The sequence below is a fragment of the Numida meleagris genome, chromosome 8, assembly GCF_002078875.1.
Source record: "Numida meleagris isolate 19003 breed g44 Domestic line chromosome 8, NumMel1.0, whole genome shotgun sequence".
In the NCBI taxonomy this organism is placed as follows: domain Eukaryota; kingdom Metazoa; phylum Chordata; class Aves; order Galliformes; family Numididae; genus Numida; species Numida meleagris.
Window position 1 is genome coordinate 1678240 of NC_034416.1, and position 21323 is coordinate 1699562.

Sequence of the window (21323 nt, forward strand, 5' to 3'; positions counted from 1 at the left end):
CCTCCAGCGGAGAGCGGCGCTCCAAGCGACACCGCCCCCTTGCGGCCGGAGGACCGCTCAGAGCCGATGCGCAGGATCTCTCCTTCCGTCCCGCCCGCGGCCCCGCCCCCAGGCGCTGATTGGCTGAGAGCAGCGTTCGTTTGCATGGCCCTGGCGCGGAGCAGGGCGGGAAGGATCGGGTTTGAAACTCGGGGCGGCAGCGGCGGAACGGCGCGATGGCGGACACGGGCCCCGAGGAGGAGCTGTACCGGCGGTGAGAGGCCGGGATGGGGGCTGCAGGGGCTGGGGAGCAAAGGTTAGGGGGATTTAGGGGGCAACTGGGGGCAGGGGCCGGGGAACTGAAAGTTATACGGGTTTGGAGGCCTGTGGGGGGCTATGAGGGGTTCTTGGGGGCTGGGAGGAGCAGGGCCGGGGCTCGGTCTCAGTGCTCTGTCCTAGCGCTGATGGAGGTCCTGCAGGCTGGTGATCGACGCCAAGGAGGCGGCGGGCAGCGGGGACCTGGAGCAGGCCCTGCAGCTGTTCCGGCAGGCGGCCGCCATCCGCCCCAGCGAGAAGCTGCGGGGCCGCATGCAACGACTGGAGGCAGCGCTGGCGGAGCTGGCGGCGACGGCGGAGGAGGAGGAGGATGGGGAGGACGGCAACTTTGTGGACGTGTGCGGCAGCGGCTTGCTGCTCTACGGGGAGATGCATGGGAAGCTCTTCCAGCACCAGCGGGAGGGAGTCGCCTTCCTGTACCGCCTGTACCGCGAGGGTCGACCTGGAGGGATCCTGGCTGATGACATGGGGCTGGGCAAGACCATCCAGATCATCGCCTTCCTCTCGGGCATGTTTGACAGCGAGCTCATCCGGCACGTCCTGCTCATCATGCCCACCACCCTGGTCAGCAGCTGGCTGGCCGAGTTTGCCCGCTGGACCCCTGGTCTGCGTGTCAAGGAGTTCCATGGCACGAGCAAGACAGAGCGCACCAGGAACCTGGAGAAGATCCAGAGGAAGAATGGCATTGTCGTCACAAGCTACCAGATGCTCATTAACAACTGGAAGCAACTTGCCAGCTGCCACGGGCAGGACTTTGTCTGGGACTACATCATCCTTGATGAAGCACATAAAATCAAGTGCCCGTCTAACAAAACAACAAAGTGCGTATACGCGATTCCAGCGAAGCATCGCATCCTCCTCACCGGCACGCCGCTGCAGAACAACCTACAGGAAATGTGGTCCTTATTTGACTTTGCATGCCAGGGTTCTCTCTTAGGAACAGCCAAAACATTTAGAATGGAGTATGAGAACCCTATTACTAGGGCCAGGGAGAAGGATGCAACTGTAGGCGAGAAAGCACTGGGACTTAAGATATCTGAGAATCTAATGACAATTATAAAGCCATATTTCCTCAGAAGGACTAAAGAAGATATAAAAAAAAATCACGCTGAGAAATCAGACGCTCCTCTTCCTAAGGATCCGAGTGAGCCTAGTGCTCCTGTCATGCCATCTCTTACCAGGAAAAATGACTTTGTTGTGTGGGTGTACTTGTCACCAGTGCAGGAAAAAATCTACAGGAACTTTCTCTGTCTAGATCATGTGAAAGAAGTGCTGATGACAACCCGATCACCTCTGGCTGAGCTGACTGTCTTGAAGAAGCTGTGTGACCACCCTAGGCTTCTGTCTGCAAGAGCATGTACCCAGCTGGACTTAGATGGACAGGAGTACTTGGAGCAGGATCATGGGAGTGAAGCAGCCGTGCTTTCAGGCGCCAACAAAATAGATCATCTGTCTGATGAGACCCTGATCCAGGAGTCTGGGAAAATGCTATTTCTTTTAGGACTCTTAGAGAGACTGCGAGAGGAGGGGCACCGAACACTGGTGTTCTCGCAGTCAAGAAAGATGCTGGATATCATCGAGCGGGTTTTGTCCAGCAGGGGATTTAAGATCATGCGCATTGATGGAACGGTGACCCACCTAACGGAACGGGAGAAGCGCATTAGCGCCTTTCAGAGTAACAAAGACTACTCTGTCTTTCTGCTGACGACACAAGTTGGTGGCGTTGGTATAACCTTAACAGCAGCCAACCGAGTGGTGATCTTTGATCCCAGCTGGAATCCAGCTACAGATGCTCAGGCTGTAGACAGAGCTTATAGGATCGGGCAGAAAGAGAATGTGGTGATTTATAGGCTGATTACCTGTGGTACAGTGGAAGAGAAAATATATAGGCGGCAAGTATTTAAGGATTCATTAATAAGACAGACTACAGGTGACAAAAAGAACCCGTTTAGGTATTTCTCCAAACAGGAACTAAGGGAGCTTTTCACATTAGAAGATACACGAACATCCACAACTCAGATCCAGCTGCAGTCTTTGCATGCCACCCAAAGACAGACTGATGTGCAGCTGGATGAGCACATTGCTTATTTGCACTCTCTGGAAATGTTTGGTATATCTGATCATGACTTAATATTTACAAGGGAAGCGACCCACGAGGAGCAGGCTGAGAGTGAGGAAGCCCATCAGTACATTCAACAGAGGGTACAGAAGGCCCACGAGCTGGTTCAGTTAGAGTCTCAGCTTAGAGATGTGAGGATGGAAGGGATCAGAAATGCTGCTGAGGAGACGTGGTCAAGGCCACCAGAACTGGCTTCCCAGCCAAAGAAGAGGTCTCCGGGGTTGAACGATATAAATAACTTTGTTTCACAACCAGTAGCTGATAAACGTGAAAGTGACAAAGTTATTGATCTTACAGAGGACGTGGAGGTCCAGGTTCTCAATGTCAGCTCTAAGATGACAAATCTGACTATTGAATTAGGTGAAGGGGAACTGGCACAAGAGACATCTGGTATGGATATAGAGCTGCTTCCTACCAGCAAGGAAGTGGAACAGCCCAGTATACAAGAATCTGAACAAAATCTGGACATTATACCACTATCACCTGGACTTTGTCCACTTGATAAAGGGAGTCAAATTCTTAAACAGAAACAGTATTCTCTTTATCATGCAAATTCAGGTAGCGTGACTGAGGCTGGGGATGGCCTGAATGAGCCTTCTCAGCATTCTTCTAATGAATCTGTTATAGCTGATGATTCCCAAAGGTTAAAAGATGCAGAAATGTCAGATCAGGTACTTGACTCATTTGCTGTCTCAGAGACAGAGAAGAATGATGTTTCTGAGCTAGCACTGTCTGCCACACCACCAAATTTATCAGATGTTTTACCAGAAGTCCATGCTGAGATCCAGAAGTCTCTTGTGCTAGAAAGCAGCTTGGAGGGTATGTCTGTGCCTTCTCTCCAGGATCAAGTTGATTTCAATCTGGTCCTGGAAGAGTCTGAAGGTGGACTTCAGGATGCCTCAAATGGGGAACGATCACTGGAGCACCCAAAAGATGCGGACTTCCAACTAAAAGCAGAAAGTCTGTGTAAATCACCAGCAAAAACTTGCATAAGTGAGAATGGTAACTCTAGAAACCCCTGCCACACAGCTGAAGAAGATCCAAATAACTCCTTGCAAGAGAGTGAAGCATCAGAGGAAGGCAGTGCTGTCCTCATTTCAGATAGAAAGAAGCACAGGAGAAGAATTGTTTCAGATAGTGAGGATGAGGACCACTCTGTTATAAACCTGGAGGAAGAGCAGTTTGATAAAAGGTCCTCTCCCCTGAACAGCCCTCTGCATCAGTTTCTGGAAGGAATTAGTGCATCTACTCCTAAGAATGACAGAAGTATAGCAAAAGCCATCTTTTCTCCTAAATTAACTAACAGCAGTAACAGGTCTACAGCTTCCAGGAGATCTCTCATCAACAAGGTGGTGGATGAGGTTGAGGATATTGGTGAAATCATGGGAACCACAGGTGAAGAAGAAAACAGCGATGAGGAGCAGGAAGACTTTGTAGAAGAAGAAGCAGAAGAGTGCAGTGGCGAGTCTGCCGAGCCTGAAGAAGAACCTGCCGGAGAAACGCTTAATTCAACTGGAGAGTCCTTCCATACAGAGGGAACGCAGTCTGAAGGAGATGAGACTGAGTCATCTCAGGAGGAATCCACCGGTGATGCAGAGCTTCAGTCGGATGAACAGCTGGAGTACTGCACCCAGGATAGCGTCCCTATTGGTCGGACTTCCTCTCCTCCCTCAGGTAATTACAAGACCTTGGTGGACAGAGGGAAGAATCTGAAGGACGATGGAAAACTACAAGAGGCATTGAATTGCTTCCTGCAAGCTCTTGACATAAAAAGTGGAGATCCTGAAATCATGCTTCTGACTCTAAATTTGTATAGACAGCTAGCCCAAAAATGAAATGTAAACCTTTGAACTAATGAAATATGCATACCTCTGTTAAATAGTTTAACTTTTTTCACAAAATATTTGTCTAAACTGGACTTTTTTTAAAACTTAAGACTGATGGCTGTAATATATATTTCTTTCATGTTATGAAACATACAGTCATGCTTAGTGAGCAAATCCAGCATCTCCTCCTGTGGTGTAAGCACAGTCAAGAAACTCTTTGTCACATTTTAGGTGCTGGGAAAGGGATTTCACTGTGGACTCAGTTCATTAAGATGAAAGACGTTCATGTTCTTGTTCACTTAATTAAAATATATGTCTTTATACTCAAACGCAGCTCTGGATTTGTGTTTCTAGCCTTTGGTTTCTCTTCTGGCAGGAGAGAATCTCACAAGGCTGAAGGTGTGGTTCCACAGCAGCTTCCTGGTCTAAATTCCAACTGCCTTGTAGTCCCTCCCCTTCTCAATGTAAATAAAGCCTATTTGCCTACCTGAACCATGCCAGCTATTTGCACGCACCAAGTGCTTAGTGCAAAGCAGAGAACAGAACTACCCCAACCTGGGTTTAAGTTGGTCTGCGAATGCACATCCTGGGGTGGGGGGAGATGGCATGCTGGCCTCCATTGCTTGGGGGATTTGTAGCAGCAAACATCTGCCTGGTGTCAGGTGTAGCACTGAAATGCAGTACTGCAGAAAACCTTGTGCTCAAACTCCTGCCCTCCTGCAGTTACTGTAGAAGAGTTATGTAGCAGGAGGACTGGAAATAGCAATAGACCTTGACTGCTGCAAGGTGCTGAACATTCTGAATCCTTTGGTATTTCTGGAGGAGTCAAGGACTTCACAGGTGGCTCTGGTCTGACCTCACAGCCTCCCTCTCATCTTTCCCTCTGAGCAGTACCATCAAAGCCTGCTCTTGCACAAAGGCAGCAGGAAGACATAATGGCTTTAAAGTTTTGGGCTGCTTTTTCTCTGGTGAAGTGGTCCTCTCACTCTCTTCCCACATTTGACTTAGCTGCGGAAAATTTTTTTACAAGGTACTACAGGCACAATGAAACTGAAATGAGTTCCTAGTGCAGTACAAGTTTAAAATCACAAGAACCTCATTCTGGCTTTCGGCAATGCCTTGCTCATCTGACTTGCCCCTCTGCCACTGCAATGAGTTAAATTTGGCCTGGGTATGTGAATCTGAATTCTTTGTACTAGATGACATGCCAAATACAAACAGTGGTCCTGTTGGTACAGGAGATGTGCCAATGTGCTTTTGCTAATAGGTGTAGAACAAAGCCCTGGTAGCCTGGAAACAAGTAGTTTATTAATAGAGCATCACTTAAATGGGGCTGCATCTGCTTGTGCTGTAGAAAGGCCTGTCTGCCTTACATAACAAAATATTAATGAGCTAGAGCTTTGCAAATGCTGGTTGGCCTGTGCAAACCTTCTGTTCTCTCAATAAAACAAAGCAAACATCCTCAAAAGCAGCAGGAGAAAGACCTGACCTGATTTCAGTCTTGCCTCTTCATTGTGCCTGATGGTGGGAAGACCTTTTGTTCTCTTTGATGTTTTGTCCTCATCCCTAAGCCCTCAGACACACTGGTAAGCTCACCTGCAGCAAAGGCAGCACTAGTTTGAGTTGTCTTTCAGCAGACAGAAGATGAGTGCAGTGGGATATTTATTACTGAGATGCCAGAGCTAGGGACATACTGGGCCATCTCATTCACGTCAGTCACACTGTCATTTATCCAGTTTTACCAGAAGGACAAGGTGCACCTTGCTAGGCTTTAGGTATATACTTCATGCCTAGAAGTAGGTGAACTGAGGGAGCAACAGGCATTTAGTGGCGTTCCTCTAGCTTTTCCTTCTCTCATTCAAGCCTAAGTTACACTATTTCTTCCCTGAGCTTTGAGTGGATAAGGTACAGATGACTTCGTATTCAGGGGGACCCCTCTTGCACCTTCTCCCTTCCTGCTACTGCTTAGTGCCTCCAGCCTTGGTAAAGGCTGCTGACTAAAAGAGCAAGGAGCCTGCCCAGAGCAGCGACCTTGAGTCCTAGCTGTAGCATTACCCGGCCTCTAACAACAGGAGGCTCTTCGCACATTAAATCTGAGCACTGGAGCAGAACCTGTAGCATCTGAGCTGTCTGCATCCTTGCTGGTGAGAATAAAAGTAAATGCTCTAGGGAACCCCTTACCCTTTCCAGGTTGACTGTATTTGCAGCCTGAGCTTTCACAGCTGTACATCATTATCTCTGTAGCAGGAAAAGCAAGGGGCTGGCCGGCAAGCTGATGCAGATTTCAACTACTACATGCAACTTTTACTTTACCTTTTTCACGGAATGCTTTACCTTTCTGTGCAGGGCCCTGTTCTCTGCCGGCTGTGATTTGCGCGTCCTGCAGGGATGGCCAGCTGTCTCCAAGCACCCTGCTGCTTATGACCAAAGTGCTCCTAGGTCCACATGCCTGGGGAACACTCAGAATTCAAGCAGCCATGAGTTCAACAGTCATCCATATTTTATTTTCTGCCTTCCACCATAATAATGTGGTACCCAAACTTGGTTTTGACAGGGGGGTCTGTATACACCGGCTTGTCCATGCTGCTCACTGGCAGGGCAAACGCTGCTTCCTGGAAGGGTCCCACCATGGAGCCTCTGGTCATCCAGCCCAGGTCTCCCTGCAGGAAGAAACTACCAGGGTTAGGCTGCGGACCTTTCACCGTGCCAGGGCAGTGCCCAGCCAGGAGCAGCCTTACCCCCTGCCTGGCCTTGTCCTCGCTGTACTGCGAGGCCACCTCGCTGAAGCGCACCCCGGCCTTCAGTTTCTCCATGGCTTCCATGGCTCTGCCGTGCTTCTCGCACAAGATGTGCCGGACCTAGGGAGGAGGAGGAGGAGGAGGAGGGGGCGGTGGCGAGCTGCGGGGGCTGCCGGCCCCGAGGGCAGGGCGGGGGGAGCCGGTACCCACCTTCACGGCGTTGCCACCGCCCTTCGGGCCCTGGGCCTTGCCCTCGGCGCTCTCACCGCCTGCGAACAGCGCCATGAAATCAAGCTGGGCCTCTGAGCGCCGGCACCCGGGCCGCTCCCCAGGCCTCCCTGCCCCGGCCCTGCTCACCCTTGCCGGCCTTGCCGCCGCCTTTCCCCTTCGGAGCCATCTCCGCGGCACCGCCTCGCGCAGCCCCGACCAGCACGCCTTGCGCTGCGGCCCGCCCCTAGGCCTTGGGCCCGCCTCCTGCCCCGGGCCCTGGGCCTGCCCCTGTTTCCGGGCCTGTCCCTGTTTCCCGGCCTGCCCCCGACTCCTGGGCGTGCCCGTATTCCTCGACCTGCCCCCGACCCTTAGGCCTGCCCCCGGACCCTAGGCCTGCCCCCCAAGGCCTAGGCCTGCCCCGCTCCCTGGGCGTGTTCGGGGTGGCCCTGCCGGCCAGGCTTGTGTGGGCGGTTGCCTGCGGGCTTCTCCTCTCTTCCACCTCCGTGGGTGCCGCAGGGTCCGGATGAACCACGGAGATATGTTAGAGTTGTTGTTTTTTTTTTTTTCCCTTTTTTCTTTTTTTTAAATTCCTTCTTTTCTTTTCCTGAGTTTCTCAGCCTAGATCCTAATGTCACGCTGAAATCTGCCATCCCATGAGAGGGAAGGGAGCAAGTGCGAGTAACAGGAGGGGTTAAAAACAAGCAAGCGAGGACAGCAGAGCCACTCTGAGGGTCAGATCCAGCACGGGGCGTGTCCACAGGGGCCGTGCTCCCTGGGAGGGCACAGGACCCCCAGACCACCCCTGGCCCCCGGGGCTGTGCCCCCACTGCTGCTCGGCCCTGGCCACATTGCTCTGCCCCACTGCAGGGAGGCTGCGGTACACGGGAGCTGGCAGAAATATGCAAAAAAATAAAGCACAAACTTTCCTAGCACCCTGTTTCTCTGCTAGTTGCTGTCTGGCCCTTTCTTGCCCCAAGGAAGAAGAGAGATGGTGTTTCAGCTCAGCTCCCATCCCCTGGCTGTCCCTGCCCCACCACTCCTCACTGTGGCCTCTGCTGCAGCCCCGGTGCACAGTCTGTGGGGTCCAGCTTGTGCCAGGGGAATGGCAACAGCGCCAGCAGCATGGGGACAGCAGTGGGGTGAACCCCAGGCGCAGAAACTGGGAAGCTGCCGGAGTCAGAGTACAGCCCTCCATCCCAGCCGCTGGCTGGGTTTGGCCAGCAGCTGTAGGAACTCCATCAATGGAGGCTGTAGATGTCTGCAGGAGGCACAAGACCGCCCCACTTCTGCAGGACACTTCAGTCCGATGGCAGAGGCAGGGAGGGAAGGTCTGTGTTTGCATTGAGGGCTGAAGAGCTCTCTGGAATGCAGCATTGTCAGGGGCTTTCGAGGGGCCTGAGGTCACTGCACAGGCTGCAGACAGCAGGCGCCTGCTCCCCGTGCAGCAGGGAGGATGCTTTGGACAACGAGCAGGAATGGTCTGTGGCTCTTCCAAAGCAACCTCCTGTCCAAGCGGCCCCAAAGTAAATCTCCGTGTTTCCAGCTGAACTCGAAACCTGGGACCTTTGCCTGGGAAACTGATGGCACAACGTCAAATGAAAGAGAATAAAACATCATCACCATTGTGCATTAGAAAAAGCTATTTAAAGTACCACATGCCGAGTGACCAAACAGTTTCAAGCTAGCTTCGCTGCGGGTGCTGGAGGGTGCCCGGAGCCGCAGTGCTGCCGTGTTCCCGAGGAGCGGCAGGAGCCGCTGTCCCAGCAGCGTGGGAGCTGCCAGGTCCTGGCCCCCACTGCGGTGCTGCACGTCTGCCTCTCCCCTCCTGCCAGCAGCTCACCAGGGACATGGGGCCCTCAGGTCCCAACGCTGCTTCTCTGCTGGCAGCTCTCCCACTGGAGAGGAACCAAAGAGGATTTGCCAAGGAAGAAATGAAAGCACGAAAGAAGCCCCAGCGGGGCAGCCGGGACATCCCTTCTGCAGTGACCTGAGTGCCTAAAGCTACTGCCCGCAGCACAGCTCCCTCTGCACCGACCTGAGCCCTTTGTGGCCAGAAGGCTCTGTGCAAGGTTAGGGCTGGCTGTTCGCACCATCTAGCTCAGGGGCGAACTCCATCATGACCCTTCGAGCCAGTGGGTTTGTGGTCTTGAGCAGTTCAGCCGCAGATGGCCGGGTACCGCTGCTGGTTTTACTGCTCTTCTTCTGGAGCAGAGCCTTAAAATCTTCATTCCTGCTGGAGGACTTCCCGGTGCTCACTGCTGCTGCAGGGGACTCGCTGGTTGGTGAGCCTGATGTCTTCACAGGAGAGTGGGAATTGGGCCGGCTGCTAAAGCTGTCTCCAGGCTCCTTCCGCCCCAGAACCTTCCTCTTGGACCTAAACACCAAAGAGATGCATGGTGGGAGCAGTCCCAGGTGGGAGCTGCCACTGCTTTGGATGGGGCGAGTTCCTACAGTGATGGGAAGGGCAGTGCCTATACGGCAAAGGGCAGTGTCTGAGAGGAGCATGGCACCCACCCAGCTCTGCTGGGGCAGGATGGGGGTGGTCAAAGCCAGGCTGATGGAGTTTGGAGCAACCTGACCCAGTGGGAGGTGTCCCTGCCCATAGCAGGGTGTTGGACTGAAGGATCTTTAAAACCCCTTCCAACCAAACCATGCTGTGATTCTGGGTTTAGTATATATGTGGGCCATCTACAACTTCTAGGCAATCTGTTCCAGTGCCTCACCACCCTCATTGTAAAAAATTCCTTCCTTACATCCTCAGGAGTGCGTAAAGCAGCAACAACCCCTCCAAGGGAGGGCTCGAGGGGCTGTGCCCCCTGCAGTGCTCTACCTGTGGATGACGGTGAAGAGATCCTCTGTGGTGCGGGATGCCATGAAGACATCGTCATCTTCCTCAGCGATGGAGTCGGCCGTCTTGTCACTGGCGAAGCTCTTCTCCTCTGTGCCAGCCTCAGACGAGCTGCCTGTTTGCAGGGAGGAGAAGACAGCCATGAAATGCAAGGGATGATGGAGAGGGACCCCCCAGCCCCCTTCTCCCCAAGGTACAGCACAGAGGAACAGGCACACACTCACCTTGCTCCGAGGGGGTCTCGGAAGCTTGAGCAGTGCCTGGGACCTCAGTGGGTGTTGGGCCATCAGTGTCAGGTTGGCAGCAGCTGGGTTCTGCATCCAGCGTGATGATGGGGCTGGGGGTGGGCGCTGGGTCCCCCACACCCCCCACATGCTGCACCGGGGCCGGGGTGAGTGGCAGGTAGAGCACGCTGGGCTTCTTGGGCACCGGCGGCGGCACCTTGGCCTTCCTCCGCTCTGCCTCTGACCGCGGCTTGTCCTCCAGGCTGCCCTGCGAGAGCCGCCGGGGCTGCCCCGGGCCCCTCCACGGATCCCCTTTCCGCAGCACTAAGCTGTCTTTGGTGGCGATGCTCGGCGGGGACGTGGGGGACAGGGGGCCCTCCTCCCTCAGGGCCATGGGCTTGGGCAGGATGCATGGGGGCCGCTTGGCCAACGGTGGCTTCTCTGCTACCGGTGGCTTCACCTTCCTCTCTGGCCCCGGGCAGGGGACGCGTGGTGGTTCCTCAGCATGCTCTGGGCCATCAGTGTTGTCCTCTGGCTCGGAGCGGCTGATGGAGCGCAGGCGGACAGAGCGCAGGTCGGACTGCGTGACCACAGGCATGATGGGCTGGATGGGGCTGGTCTTCTGGGCCAGCTTGGTGCCAAAGGTGGAGTCGGAGTGGTGCCGGCTGACCTTCGTCTTCCCCTTCAGGGAGATCTTCAGCCCCGAGAGGTCGAGGTGGGCGGGTGGCGTGAGTGGCAGCTCGAAGGACAGCCTGGACTTGGGGCTCCGCTCCATGGGGGACGTGGGGGGCAGCGAGGACTTCCTCTCGGGAACCAGCGGCCTCACCCGCACCTGGTGCGGTGAGTGCCCGAGGATGGCTGAGGTGGGGACGGTGGGTGTGGGGGTCTCTGACTGGCTGGAGTACCCGCTGGATGGGGACATCAGCCCTGTGGGCCTGCCCGGGGAGGAGGTTTTGAGGTCAGCCTCTGCTGAGAGCTGGGAGGGTGTCGTGGCCCTGGAGATAGAGGGGGACATGAGGGACTCCGAGCTGCCCCGTGCCTTCACGCACTCAATGGCCGTGGTCCCTGTGGCTGTGCTGGAGCCGGAGAGGGACCGATAGGGCTCACCACTCTTCCAGTTTGCCAGGTACCACTGGTGGGGGGCAGCCGGGCTGTCGGGCTCCCTGCCCTGGGGGTCCGCGTGCACCACCCGGTGCCCAGCAGTGTCCAGAGGGATGCACAGGCTCTTGGGTCTCTGATCGTGGGGCAACCCCAGAGCGGCCGGGCTGTCCTGCCCATCCTTGATCAGAGAGACGCTGCGGGTGGGCGGCGAGGGCTTCTTCTTGGCCTTCTTGAGGGAGATGCTCTTGGAGCGCCGCCGCCGCTGCCCATCCAGCTCTGGCCCCAGCGAGATGTTATCGGTGCTGGTGCTGCCCTCAGAGCCGGCGCTGGGGTAGCCCAGGGCGCAGTTGGTGCTGCCCCGCCGGGCTTCGGCGTAGGCAATGTCCACGGAGCAGAGGGACCCCGAGTCGGTGGGCACCGACAGCGAGCGCTCGCGGAAGCGGCACCCTCCCCGCTCCACCCCCAGGCGCGACGGCTCTGGTGCTGGCTCCGGCTCTTTGCTTGTGGGTGAAAAGTTCACCCTGGCTTCTTGGCCATCACATCTCCGGATTCCCCCGGAGCCAGAAGGAGACTCAGGCGTTGCGGCAGAGAAGGAGCTGGGCCCAGTGCTCCCTGCACGCTCCTCTTGGGCAATGAAGAAGGAGGCGGCCCGCTCGGTGCCGGCAGGTGAGCCCATGGCGGAGCTGCCCGGTGAGACCTCCTGGCCAGCAGCAGGGCTGGGGGGGGTGGTGTATCCAAAGGAGTTGGCACCCCAGGGTGGGGGATAAGAGGAGCCCTGCGGCCCGTTGCAGGTGCCAGGGGCGGACACGTTGTCCATGGAGGATGGTGGAGGGCAGCAGCGCGCCTGCAGCGTGCCTCCGAGGTCACTGAAGGTCTTCCTCAGTGGGGCAGAGAGCGGCTGGTGGGGGCTGGTCTCCTGGGAGGGCTTCCTCCCACTTGTGACCTCAAAGCTGCAGGACAGGGACTCGGCGATGGGCGGGTGCGAGGTGTGCGCAGGGCCGTTGGCGCTGCCTGTGGGGACAGACATGGGGTGAGCGTGGGCTGGCACCGCCTTGGGCACCCTTCCCTATTGGGTGTAGGACTGTTCCTACCCCATGGCCCAGCACTGGGCTGTATCCTTGCCTGAATGTGCAATGTGCCCCAGCTGACTGCAAGAGAAGGGTTGACCCCAGATGTTCTCCTTTACTGGGTGAGTGACAGCCAGCTGGTGACAGTCCCAGCCTGCTTAACACCCGTGCTGGGATTTGAGGTGTGCCATGAAGTGTGTGGACAGTTTAATCAGTGTGGGAGTCTCCATGCAAGAGGCAGTAGCCCCATAGGGACCAAAGTGCTGCCCTGGTGCTGTCCTGGGGTGGCCATCACCCCCTGGGCCAGGAGGGACGAGATGGCTCACAGCCCCTCCTCATCAGCCCAGTGGGAAAGGTCCCAGGGGTCCCGCACGCAGCCAGACAGGGACTCGAGGCTGTGAGCAGCTGAACTCTGAGCATCTCCACAGGAGAAATCTCACTGGGGCCCTGTCCCAGCAGTGGACCACTGTCACAGGGAAAAGCCTTCCTCCTACCCAGTACGAACTTCCCTTGGTGCTGTGGTTTCTCCACCTCTGGTCCCTATGTACTTAAGAAGGACCTTTCCTGGGGTCAGCACTGCAATGCCCCAGAGCCGGGATGGATGCTGCACTGATGGGATCAAGCACTGCTTCTTGGCCATGCCAGGGATGCTCTAGGCACCCTCAGCCACACCAGCACCCTCACCACAGTGGCTTGGGGTCTGCCTACGGCCCGTGAGGGAAGGCATAGGGCCAGGTTGGATCTCAGCATCCTTTGCTCCCTGTAAGCATCCCGGACTCTGACTGGGAGTGTAGGGGTGTCCCCCAACACACGCTGGCGCCAGTGCCGGGCCCGTGTCACCAGCATGCCCAGGACCCCAGGAGGGCACGGGGTCTGTCTGGTGGCTTTCACATCCCCACGGCCGGGGTGTCCCAGCCCCCCGAGGTGGCAGTGCGGGTGCAAAGGGCTGCGCGGTTCTTGCTGTCACCTTGGTCTCGCAGGGACATGTTAGGGAATCCGATAACGGTCCGTCTACGCCGCAGGGTGGACTTGGGGTTCATCGCGGTCTCTGTGTTAAACAGGGAGTGACGAGCACTCGCGTGCCTAGCAAAGTGCTGCCCTGTAGCCAAAACAAACAGGCCGTACCATATTGCTGCGGCCAGCGGGACACGGCCACCTCTGGCACCACGGCTGTCCCCTGGCTTGCTGCTGCGAGGGTGGGTGGCGGGGGATGGAGGACGTGGTGAACCATGCGCTGTGAGATGTGGTGGGTGGTGCTGGCTGCGGGAACACAGAGCTGCTGCGGTGGAGGTGGGATGCATGAAATGATAGGATGAGAGGCAGTGGCCTTAAGCTGTGCCAGGGGAGGGGCAGGTGGGTATTAGGGCAAATTTCTTCTCTGAAAGAGTGATGATGCACTGGCACAGGCTGCCCAGGGTGGTGGGGGAGAGTGACTGCTCTTGGAGGCATTCGAGGACTGTGGGGATGTGGCACTGAGGGACACGGTCAGTGGGTCAGTGGCTGTACGTGTCCGTGGGCTGCCTGAGGGGAGCAGGCTGGGAGCCGCGGCCCCGCAAGAACAGACGGACGGATGGATGGACAGACGGAGGGTGGTGAGAGCCAAGGTGACAACAGAACCGGCTGGCAGGGCAGCGCGGCACAAACAAGAGACCGGATGGTGGCGCGGATCGGACACACGGAGCTGCAGATGGCAGGAGAGATGGCAGGGAATGACGCACACGAGCATGCCGCTGCTGTCCCCTGCTGTCCCCACGTGGCCGGCGGGGACACAGGGTCTCAGCCTGCCCTCCCACCGCCCCGCATCCCATTGGGAACATCCTTCCCAGGTGCCAGCTCAGCTCCATCACCTCTCCCCCAGCCACCATGCGTGGGTGCTGCCTTACCCGAGACATTGATAGGGACCACGTTGGTCTGCACAGAGCAGGACTGGGGCCACTGCTTCTCCTCCACAGTGGGCAGGGGGAAGGCCCTGGGCCAGGCTGTCTGCTTGTCAGGCGTGGTGGGGAGGCTCAGGGAGGTGTCGGGGGGCCTCACGCCCAGCGTGCTGGCACTGCTGCTCTCCTCCTCGTCGGCTCGCCGGCTCGGGGGCTGCAGGGAAAAGCGTGAATCACCCTGGTGGGACAGAAAGGGCCACCCCCCATCTCGCTGGGCAATGCTGTGCCAATGTAGCATCCTCAGCTGATGTCCTGCCACCCCACGGAGCACTCAGGCACAAAAGTTCATCCTCACCGCTGCCCTGGGACTCACCATAAGCACAAACTCGAGGCGCTTGGAAGGCAGGGGCCGGGGCGAGGGCTCCGGGGGGGTGCTGGGAGATGGGTGGCCGGCGGCGCGGAAGGTCTGCCCGGTCACCCTGCTCTCGGCGTACTGCTCCTCATACTCCTCTGCAAGGGAAACAGACAGTAGGACCCCGCTCAGCCACCGATGTCCGTCCCTGGGCTGTGCGTCTGGCTGCCCTGCTCGGGATGCAGGAAGGGGGGTGCAGAGCCCTGCAGCGGGGCCAGGGCTGGGAAAGCTGCAGCTCCCAGGGGGCTGCGAGCCTGGCTGGGGCTGGCCAGCGCTCAGCGTCTCCCGTCCTGTGATTGTTGAGCTAATTAGCGCTGGTCGTTACAGCCTAGTGCGGAAACCAGCTCTACTCGGGCTGCCATAATGAGATTACGAGCTGGGGGAAGGCCAGGCTGCTGATCTAATCGATGCCTGTAAAGCATCTGATCTGAGGCCGCGTGACGTCGCGATGGAGAAATTGGGAGGAAACAAGATCAGCAGCCGCGCTGATTCCATTACCCGGCCCCACGCTCCTCGTGGGCAGCCCCAGGCACAGCCCTGTGTCACGGTGGCTCTGTCGGGTGCGGGGGTTTGGGGGCAGAGCAGAGCAGAGCACAGATGCTGGAGGCCGGGACCTCACAGCTCGGCAAGGTGCACGGAGCGGCTGGGAGATGCCCTCAGTGCAGCAGACCCGGAGCCGTAGCCAGCAATGCCCCGGTACCTTGCAGCAGGCTCTGCAGGTTGAGCTGAGCCTCCTGGTGCAGCTGCTCCATGCCGGGCGGGCGGCCGGCGGCCAGGAAGACGTTCACCGGCTGCTGCCATGACAGCTTGGCGGGGGCGGCCTTCTTGCTCTCCAAGTCCAGGTTAGAGGTGGCTGCGAGCAGGAGGGAGCAGAACGAGAGGGAAGTGAGGGACTGCGCATCCTGCGAGCGCTGCTGCAGGTTTGGGGCTGGTGCTGAGCCAGCACAGCGCACCCATCCCATCCATCCGACCCTCCAGCAACACGGGGACGGGGATGTGGCTGTGTCATGCAAGAGCAGTGCCCATTGCTGCTGCAGGCGCTGGACACGCTTCCGTGAGCGGCCAGAGCCAGGCTGGGAGCAGAGAGAAATTGAGGAAGGAAGAAATCAGCCCACCGCCCTGGGTGATTGCACAGCTGCTGTCGGGCGCAGGAAGGGCAGTGGTGAAACAACCTCCTTGCTGCAGGAGAGCAGAAACCACAGCTTAAAGGGAGGGTGCAAGGGGACACGGTGCCATTTATCGCGCTTCATCCACCACCATCGCCCGAGAGTAACTCACATTTGGCAGGAAAGGGCAGGAAGGGGCTGCGGGCTGCTGGGTGGCTCCGGGGTGCAGGCAGTGCACGCCCAGCCCTGCTTCCTGCGTGGCAAACACTTCCCCTCGTCCCTGCGCTGTGGGTGCTGTCCCCAGCGAGAGCCTCAGCACCCCCAGCCCCACCCCAGCAGGCAGAGCAAGCAGCTCTGCAGCTTTGCTGAAGGATGACTGCACCACGGCAGCCCTGGCACCCAGCACCTCCCTGCTGGGTTCTCCCTTCTGCACCTTTTGAGCCTTCTGCAGCCACCGGGGCCACCGCCATCCCAGCCCGCGTGCCCCCAGCGTCACCCCTGCTCCTTCTCTACCCCCAGCCCCCTGCACACAACGCCCAGCATCCGAAAGCAGCGTGCCTGCTCCCTAGCCTAGTTACTTTTATAATTTGTGTTACCATAACGACATGCCTTAACACAAGCCTTTCTTTTTTTTTTTTTTTTTTCCCTTTCCTTTAAATAATTTGACTTGTTTCCATATCAACCAAGAGGTGTCGGGGTGTGCGCATGGAAATCACGCTGAGCTTTGCCCAGCTGCAGGACCCCATCCCAGAGGGGGCACACGGGGCAGCACCGTGCCCTGAGCAGCCATCGTCTGGGGATGGCATTTCTCTGCCCCAGGTGAGCACAGCCCCATGTTTTCCAGCAGGAACCTGGTTGTTCCTCCTATTGCCTTCCAGACGATGCCCAGAGAGGACAGAGGTGCTGCAGAGCTGATGGCACAAGGAGCGCACACTGCACAGAGCAAGCTCTGGGTGTCACCCCCCTGGCAGACCACACAGCACCTACACAGGGACTCAGGGATCCCCCCACAGCACAGCCCTCCTCCCCACGCCCTCCTCCACCACATCCTGCCCTGAGCAGAGCACCTTACCTCCGCCCTGGCCGCCTCAGCACCCCTGGGGGCCCACCACGCCGGCTGGAGCCCAGCGGGCAAACGGCAGCACTGAAACCTGGAGCCGCCCTTGAGCAAAGCGGAAGCACAGCTGGGCAGCATGGGGGGGGGAGCCCACAGCTATCCCTGGGCTCTGACACCGTGCCACCCCGCCTGCACGAGGAACACCCCTTGGGCCACCCGGGCACGGTGCATGCATAGCTCAGGTTGCATGCAGGAGCGAACGTAACGCCGCGGTGCTTTGGGTGGTGCTCCTCGGGAGCGGGTGCTCGGAGTGTTGAGCATCACGCCGTGGCTCTGCCGTGTGGCACAAGGAGCCAGCAGCACCATCCCTCTGGACTCCCGAGGGCACTCAGCTCCATCACGCATCCCTGATGCATGCCTCACTGCTGGGGGGAAACCGAGGCACAGCTGCCAGGGTCACCCAAAGGAGGCATGATGTCTCCCAGGGTCCTGTCCCACCTGGGGACAGCTCTGCCCCAAACCCCAGGGCCAGGGCAGCATCTGTGTGCATGGCCACGCAGCAGCACCGCGACGTCGGGGACGGTTCGCAGAGAGCGTAAGCAAGCGTTCAGGCTCAGGCCGATGTGCTGATGGCGGTGTGAGGTCGGGGGCTGTAGTCACAGGGAGTTTGCTCCCACCTTAGGACCGGCATCAAGCATGAACCGGGCTTTGCTCTCCCCCAGGACCGCCCGATGTGGGGCACAACACACGCGCCTGCCCTGAGCATCTCTGAGCCACCCCGCTCCACGCCAGCAGCCGCATTTACCTACTGCCCAGGCACCCCGAATCCACAGGGAGATGTTCGACAGAGCCATCGAGAGCCGATTCGATTCGGGGCAAAGCTATGGTGAGATGATGCCGCCAAAATTCCCCTTCTCAAGCCTTCCCGAAGCAAGCAGGGAGCTCCGGCACTGCAGAGGTACCCCAGGAGCGATGGAACAGCAGCAGCAGAGGCACCGTTAGCCGAGCGGCCATGGCAACAGGCGCTGGCACAGCAGCATCCAGCCCTGGTGCAGCGGGCTGGAAACCTCGAAGCTCAGAGAGAGATCCCAACAGTGACCCAAACTCCACTGCGCCGCAGTGCCGGCAACGCTCCGCAATGCTCTGAGCGAGAGCCCCGACCCGGCGGCACGGCACAACGCGTGGCGCAATGACATTCCCTATGGGCCGGAGCCAGAGTGCACGCTGCTCCTCGACGAGCGGAGAGGAAGAGAAAATAGCAAGCGGTGGGAGCTGGCAGCCACCAGCAAAGTGCCTCCTGTCCCACCTTGCCCCATGCTGGACTCGGAGCCGCCGGGCCAGCAGCCCCACAGAGACACAGCAGCACTGTGCACGGACACCATACAGCGTTCCCATAGAGCAGCGCCCCACTGAAGGCCCGCGTGCCCCACAGCAGGAGAGAGTGCATGGGATGGAGTGTGCCCAAGGGAAGGAACATCCCCACGGACGCTGTGCCGTGGGGTGAGGCCATGGAGGCTGCAGGCTTTTAGGTGGGCGCCCACACCGCGACCCCACACCTGCACGTCCTGCAGGGCTGTAATGTGCAAGAACAGCTCCGGCAGATCTGGGCTCTCCTTACCCTCCCCGTTTCACACGCTGTCAGCTGATTTTGCACTGACAGCAGACAGCAGTGCTGCAGGAGCTGTTGGGGTGGGTGGGTAAGCAGCTGGGGGGGGTCACCCAGCGTGCAGGGAAAGGCTGCATTGCAAGAGAGAGCACCAGCAGCAGAGCAGGAAACACCACGGTCCATCAGTAGGGTTCAGAGTGAACGCCGTGCCAAAGCCCTGAGGTGCCATCAGGAGAAACAGCCACAAACCCATTTCTCCAGCTGGATCCCTCCTTCACCCCACACCCTGTGTAGGGCCAGAGCCGAGGGGTCCCCAGTGGGGATAGGCAGGGGGGTCCCTCCTCCCCAGCTCCGCATGTGGGGGCACGCAGGGGTGCCGTGCTGCTTTGGGAACAGTCACCACAGCAACCAGCTGTCACCCGTGCAGTGACAGGCGGGCGCAGGGACACGGCGAGGGGGGACATCGGGTGGGAGCCAGTGGGGTCGGCCTGCATGGAGGCTGCGGCCCCGCGCTGGGAGCGGGCGCTCGCAGGAAAGCGCCGTTTCCCCCGTGCCCTGCTGGATTTGCACTCCACGGGGCCGGGACAATGCGAGGAAATGGCTGAGAGGGGAACGCGGCCAGGCCCCGGGACAAAGGGGCCCGAGAGCTGAAAGCAGCCACAGCAGAGCGGCGTGGAGCTCGGCATGGCCCCGGCTTCATTGCAGCGAGGACAGCCCGGCCGTGCAGGGAGCAGAAAGCAGGGCACGCACTGCAGCCACGCTGGGGAAGGGAGGAGAGGACCTGCACTGACCCCGTGCCCAAGAGCTCCGTGTCCCCGTGCCCGAGTGCCTGCCCGATCCCCGCAGCCCTGCGCCTTACCTGCGCGCTGCCACGGCGCGAGGAGCCACTCCGCCTTGGCCATGGCTGCTCGGCAAAGCGCACGGCGAGGAGCGAGCTGCCTCCACCTGCCCCGTCCACGGCCCGGAGCAAAAGGAAACAGCCAGGAACTGGCTGCTTGAGTCAGCTCCCGCCGCCCATTGTACGGCCCCGTCCCCTCTTCCTTCCCATGGCACCGCTTTCGGAATGCACTCGGCTTTTTGCGCCGGGCGCTGCAGGAGCCCCCTGAGCCACGAGGGACCATTTTCCACGTGCCCCAGGGATCTGTGTGGCTGAGCCAGTTGTTCCCAGGGGAGTGAGGCCCACGGGAGCCAAGATGGGAGCAGTGATGGGAACGCAGCCCCGAGAGGTGGGGACAGGCAGCCTTGCACCCGGTGCCGCTGCAGACCCCAGAGTTGTAGACCTCAGGGATGGGATGCCCCGAAGGCAGCAGACTCGAGCAGAGCACATGTCCCCAGGGCACTGGCAGCCCAGGCAGCGTTTGCACATGGCCCCAATGGAGGGGGCCAAGCAGAGCTGCTCCAGCACACAGCCAGATTCCCCCGGCCCTCATCTATTGCGGGTCAGAACACCTCCCGAGCATCCAGCACTGACGGCTTTCTGAAACACAGCGACCTGAGAGCCCCCACCCCACAAGACATAGGGCAATGCCAACTTGTTGGCCAAGTGGGAGCTCCGCTATGGCTTTGCTGACCCTGCCCTCCCAGGAGGGCCATGACATCCTTCACCCCTCGCGCCCCAGGGGCAGGGAAGCCTCAAAGCTCTCTTTGCCCCATTTCATTCCCCTGCGACACCCGCTGCAATGGCAGCTGCAAAATGATACAGAGACAGGCTGTACTTCCACCCCCTCTGCCCGCTCGTTATTAAGCTGTGACAGTCGCTGGGGCTGTGACAATCACTCCACGTTTTCGTGTGGCTCCCAAGCAATTGGATGGGTTCCCCGCTGCACCCCGCACTGCTCCCAACCCTGCAGGCAATGGATCCTGGACAGCCCCGGAGCACTGCCAGCCCCTATACCCCGCGTTTACAGCATTCCCAGGTGCTGGGATGGGGTGCTGGGAGGGAATGAGCCTCTCGGTGTCTGGAAGGGTTGTGGAACTGCCCGGGCCAGCCAGGTGGGGACAGAGGGGTGACCAGGCAGGTCCTGCCTGTTGGACCCACCTATTTCAGAGGGCAGCTATGCTCGGTTGCCCCCATGCTCCCCTCAAACATTCCATACAGATTTGCTGGGTGTTCTGCCTGCCTTGTGGTGTGAGACCCAACCAGGCACAGGGGGCTGCGGGTACCAGGGGCTGCACAGGGGCAAGCTCCTCACCTGGACAGGACCCAGCTCTGGGGCCAGCAAGTGCAGGCCTCTGCCACACGGATGGCTCCAGCAATTTGGGGCTGGCTCTTTACAACCTGGGGCTCACTTCCCACAATGTGGGGATTGCTCCTTGCAACCCAGGGCTCACTCCTTGCAATTCAGGGCTGGCTCCCTGCAATTCGGGGCTCACTGCCTGCAATTCCGGGCTGACTCCATGCAATTCAGCCTTTGCCCCTTGCAACCCAGAGCTTGCCCCCCGCTCCCGGCGCTGTCTCTCTGCTCCCAGGCCACACACCGGCACCTGCTCCACGCCTCGCAGCCCGGTGGCACAGGGCCCCATCTCTCCCCGTCCCCTGCAGCCTCAGCTGGAGGTGACCTCACCCGCGTCCTCCAAGCGACCCACAGGGATCAACCGCCCGCGGCAAAGCACGAGCCGCCCCCTCCCCGCCTCCGTCCCACCCCGCGCCGGGGGGCACCGCTCCCGGGGACCCCGTCCCATCCCCCGGTACCTGTTGCTGCGCGCATCCTGCCCCGCCGCTGGCTGCGCGGCGCCTTCCGCTGCGCGTTGCCCATCCTCCGGCGCGGCTCGGCCGGCCCCGATGCTCAGAGCCCCGCCGCCCCCGGGCCGCTCCCCGCC

The 21323-nt window shown here is 59.0% G+C and overlaps 3 protein-coding genes across 8 annotated transcripts in view; 1 reads left to right on the top strand and 2 right to left on the bottom strand.

The window, feature by feature from the left end:
• Positions 16 to 4589, top strand: ERCC6L (ERCC excision repair 6 like, spindle assembly checkpoint helicase). Its single transcript, XM_021405883.1, has 2 exons — positions 16 to 253; positions 459 to 4589. The coding sequence occupies exons 1-2, from the start codon at positions 216 to 218 to the stop codon at positions 4267 to 4269; spliced, it is 3849 nt and encodes a 1282-aa protein (XP_021261558.1). The 5' UTR covers positions 16 to 215; the 3' UTR covers positions 4270 to 4589.
• Positions 6739 to 7514, bottom strand: PIN4 (peptidylprolyl cis/trans isomerase, NIMA-interacting 4). The gene is made up of 4 exons (XM_021405896.1): positions 7356 to 7514; positions 7209 to 7267; positions 6999 to 7118; positions 6739 to 6920 (listed from the first exon to the last, which is right to left on the bottom strand). The coding sequence occupies exons 1-4, from the start codon at positions 7393 to 7395 to the stop codon at positions 6762 to 6764; spliced, it is 378 nt and encodes a 125-aa protein (XP_021261571.1). The 5' UTR covers positions 7396 to 7514; the 3' UTR covers positions 6739 to 6761.
• Positions 7606 to 21323, bottom strand: part of NHSL2 (NHS like 2) — a 19734-nt gene continuing 6016 nt past the window's right edge. For 2 of the 6 annotated variants that reach the window (XM_021405886.1, XM_021405890.1), the window contains exons 2-8: positions 15435 to 15587; positions 14696 to 14832; positions 14332 to 14536; positions 13416 to 13547; positions 10281 to 12392; positions 10039 to 10171; positions 7606 to 9582 (exon numbers count right to left, since the gene is read on the bottom strand). In XM_021405886.1, coding sequence (XP_021261561.1) covers positions 9279 to 9582; positions 10039 to 10171; positions 10281 to 12392; positions 13416 to 13547; positions 14332 to 14536; positions 14696 to 14832; positions 15435 to 15587 — 3176 coding nt within the window. In that variant the 3' untranslated portion in view covers positions 7606 to 9278. The other 4 variants (XM_021405887.1, XM_021405884.1, XM_021405889.1 and 1 more) reach the window with 4 other exon arrangements.

Coding starts and splice junctions, on each gene's coding strand:
- PIN4 (XM_021405896.1), bottom strand. CDS start 7,395: ATGGCTCCGAAGGGGAAAGGCGGCGGCAAGGCCGGCAAGG. Junction 7,119..7,208: donor GCGGTGGCAACGCCGTGAAG/GTGGGTACCGGC, acceptor CCTCCTCCCTAG/GTCCGGCACATCTTGTGCGA. Junction 6,921..6,998: donor AGGACAAGGCCAGGCAGGGG/GTAAGGCTGCTC, acceptor TTCTTCCTGCAG/GGAGACCTGGGCTGGATGAC.
- ERCC6L (XM_021405883.1), top strand. CDS start 216: ATGGCGGACACGGGCCCCGAGGAGGAGCTGTACCGGCG. Junction 254..458: donor GAGGAGGAGCTGTACCGGCG/GTGAGAGGCCGG, acceptor GAGGTCCTGCAG/GCTGGTGATCGACGCCAAGG.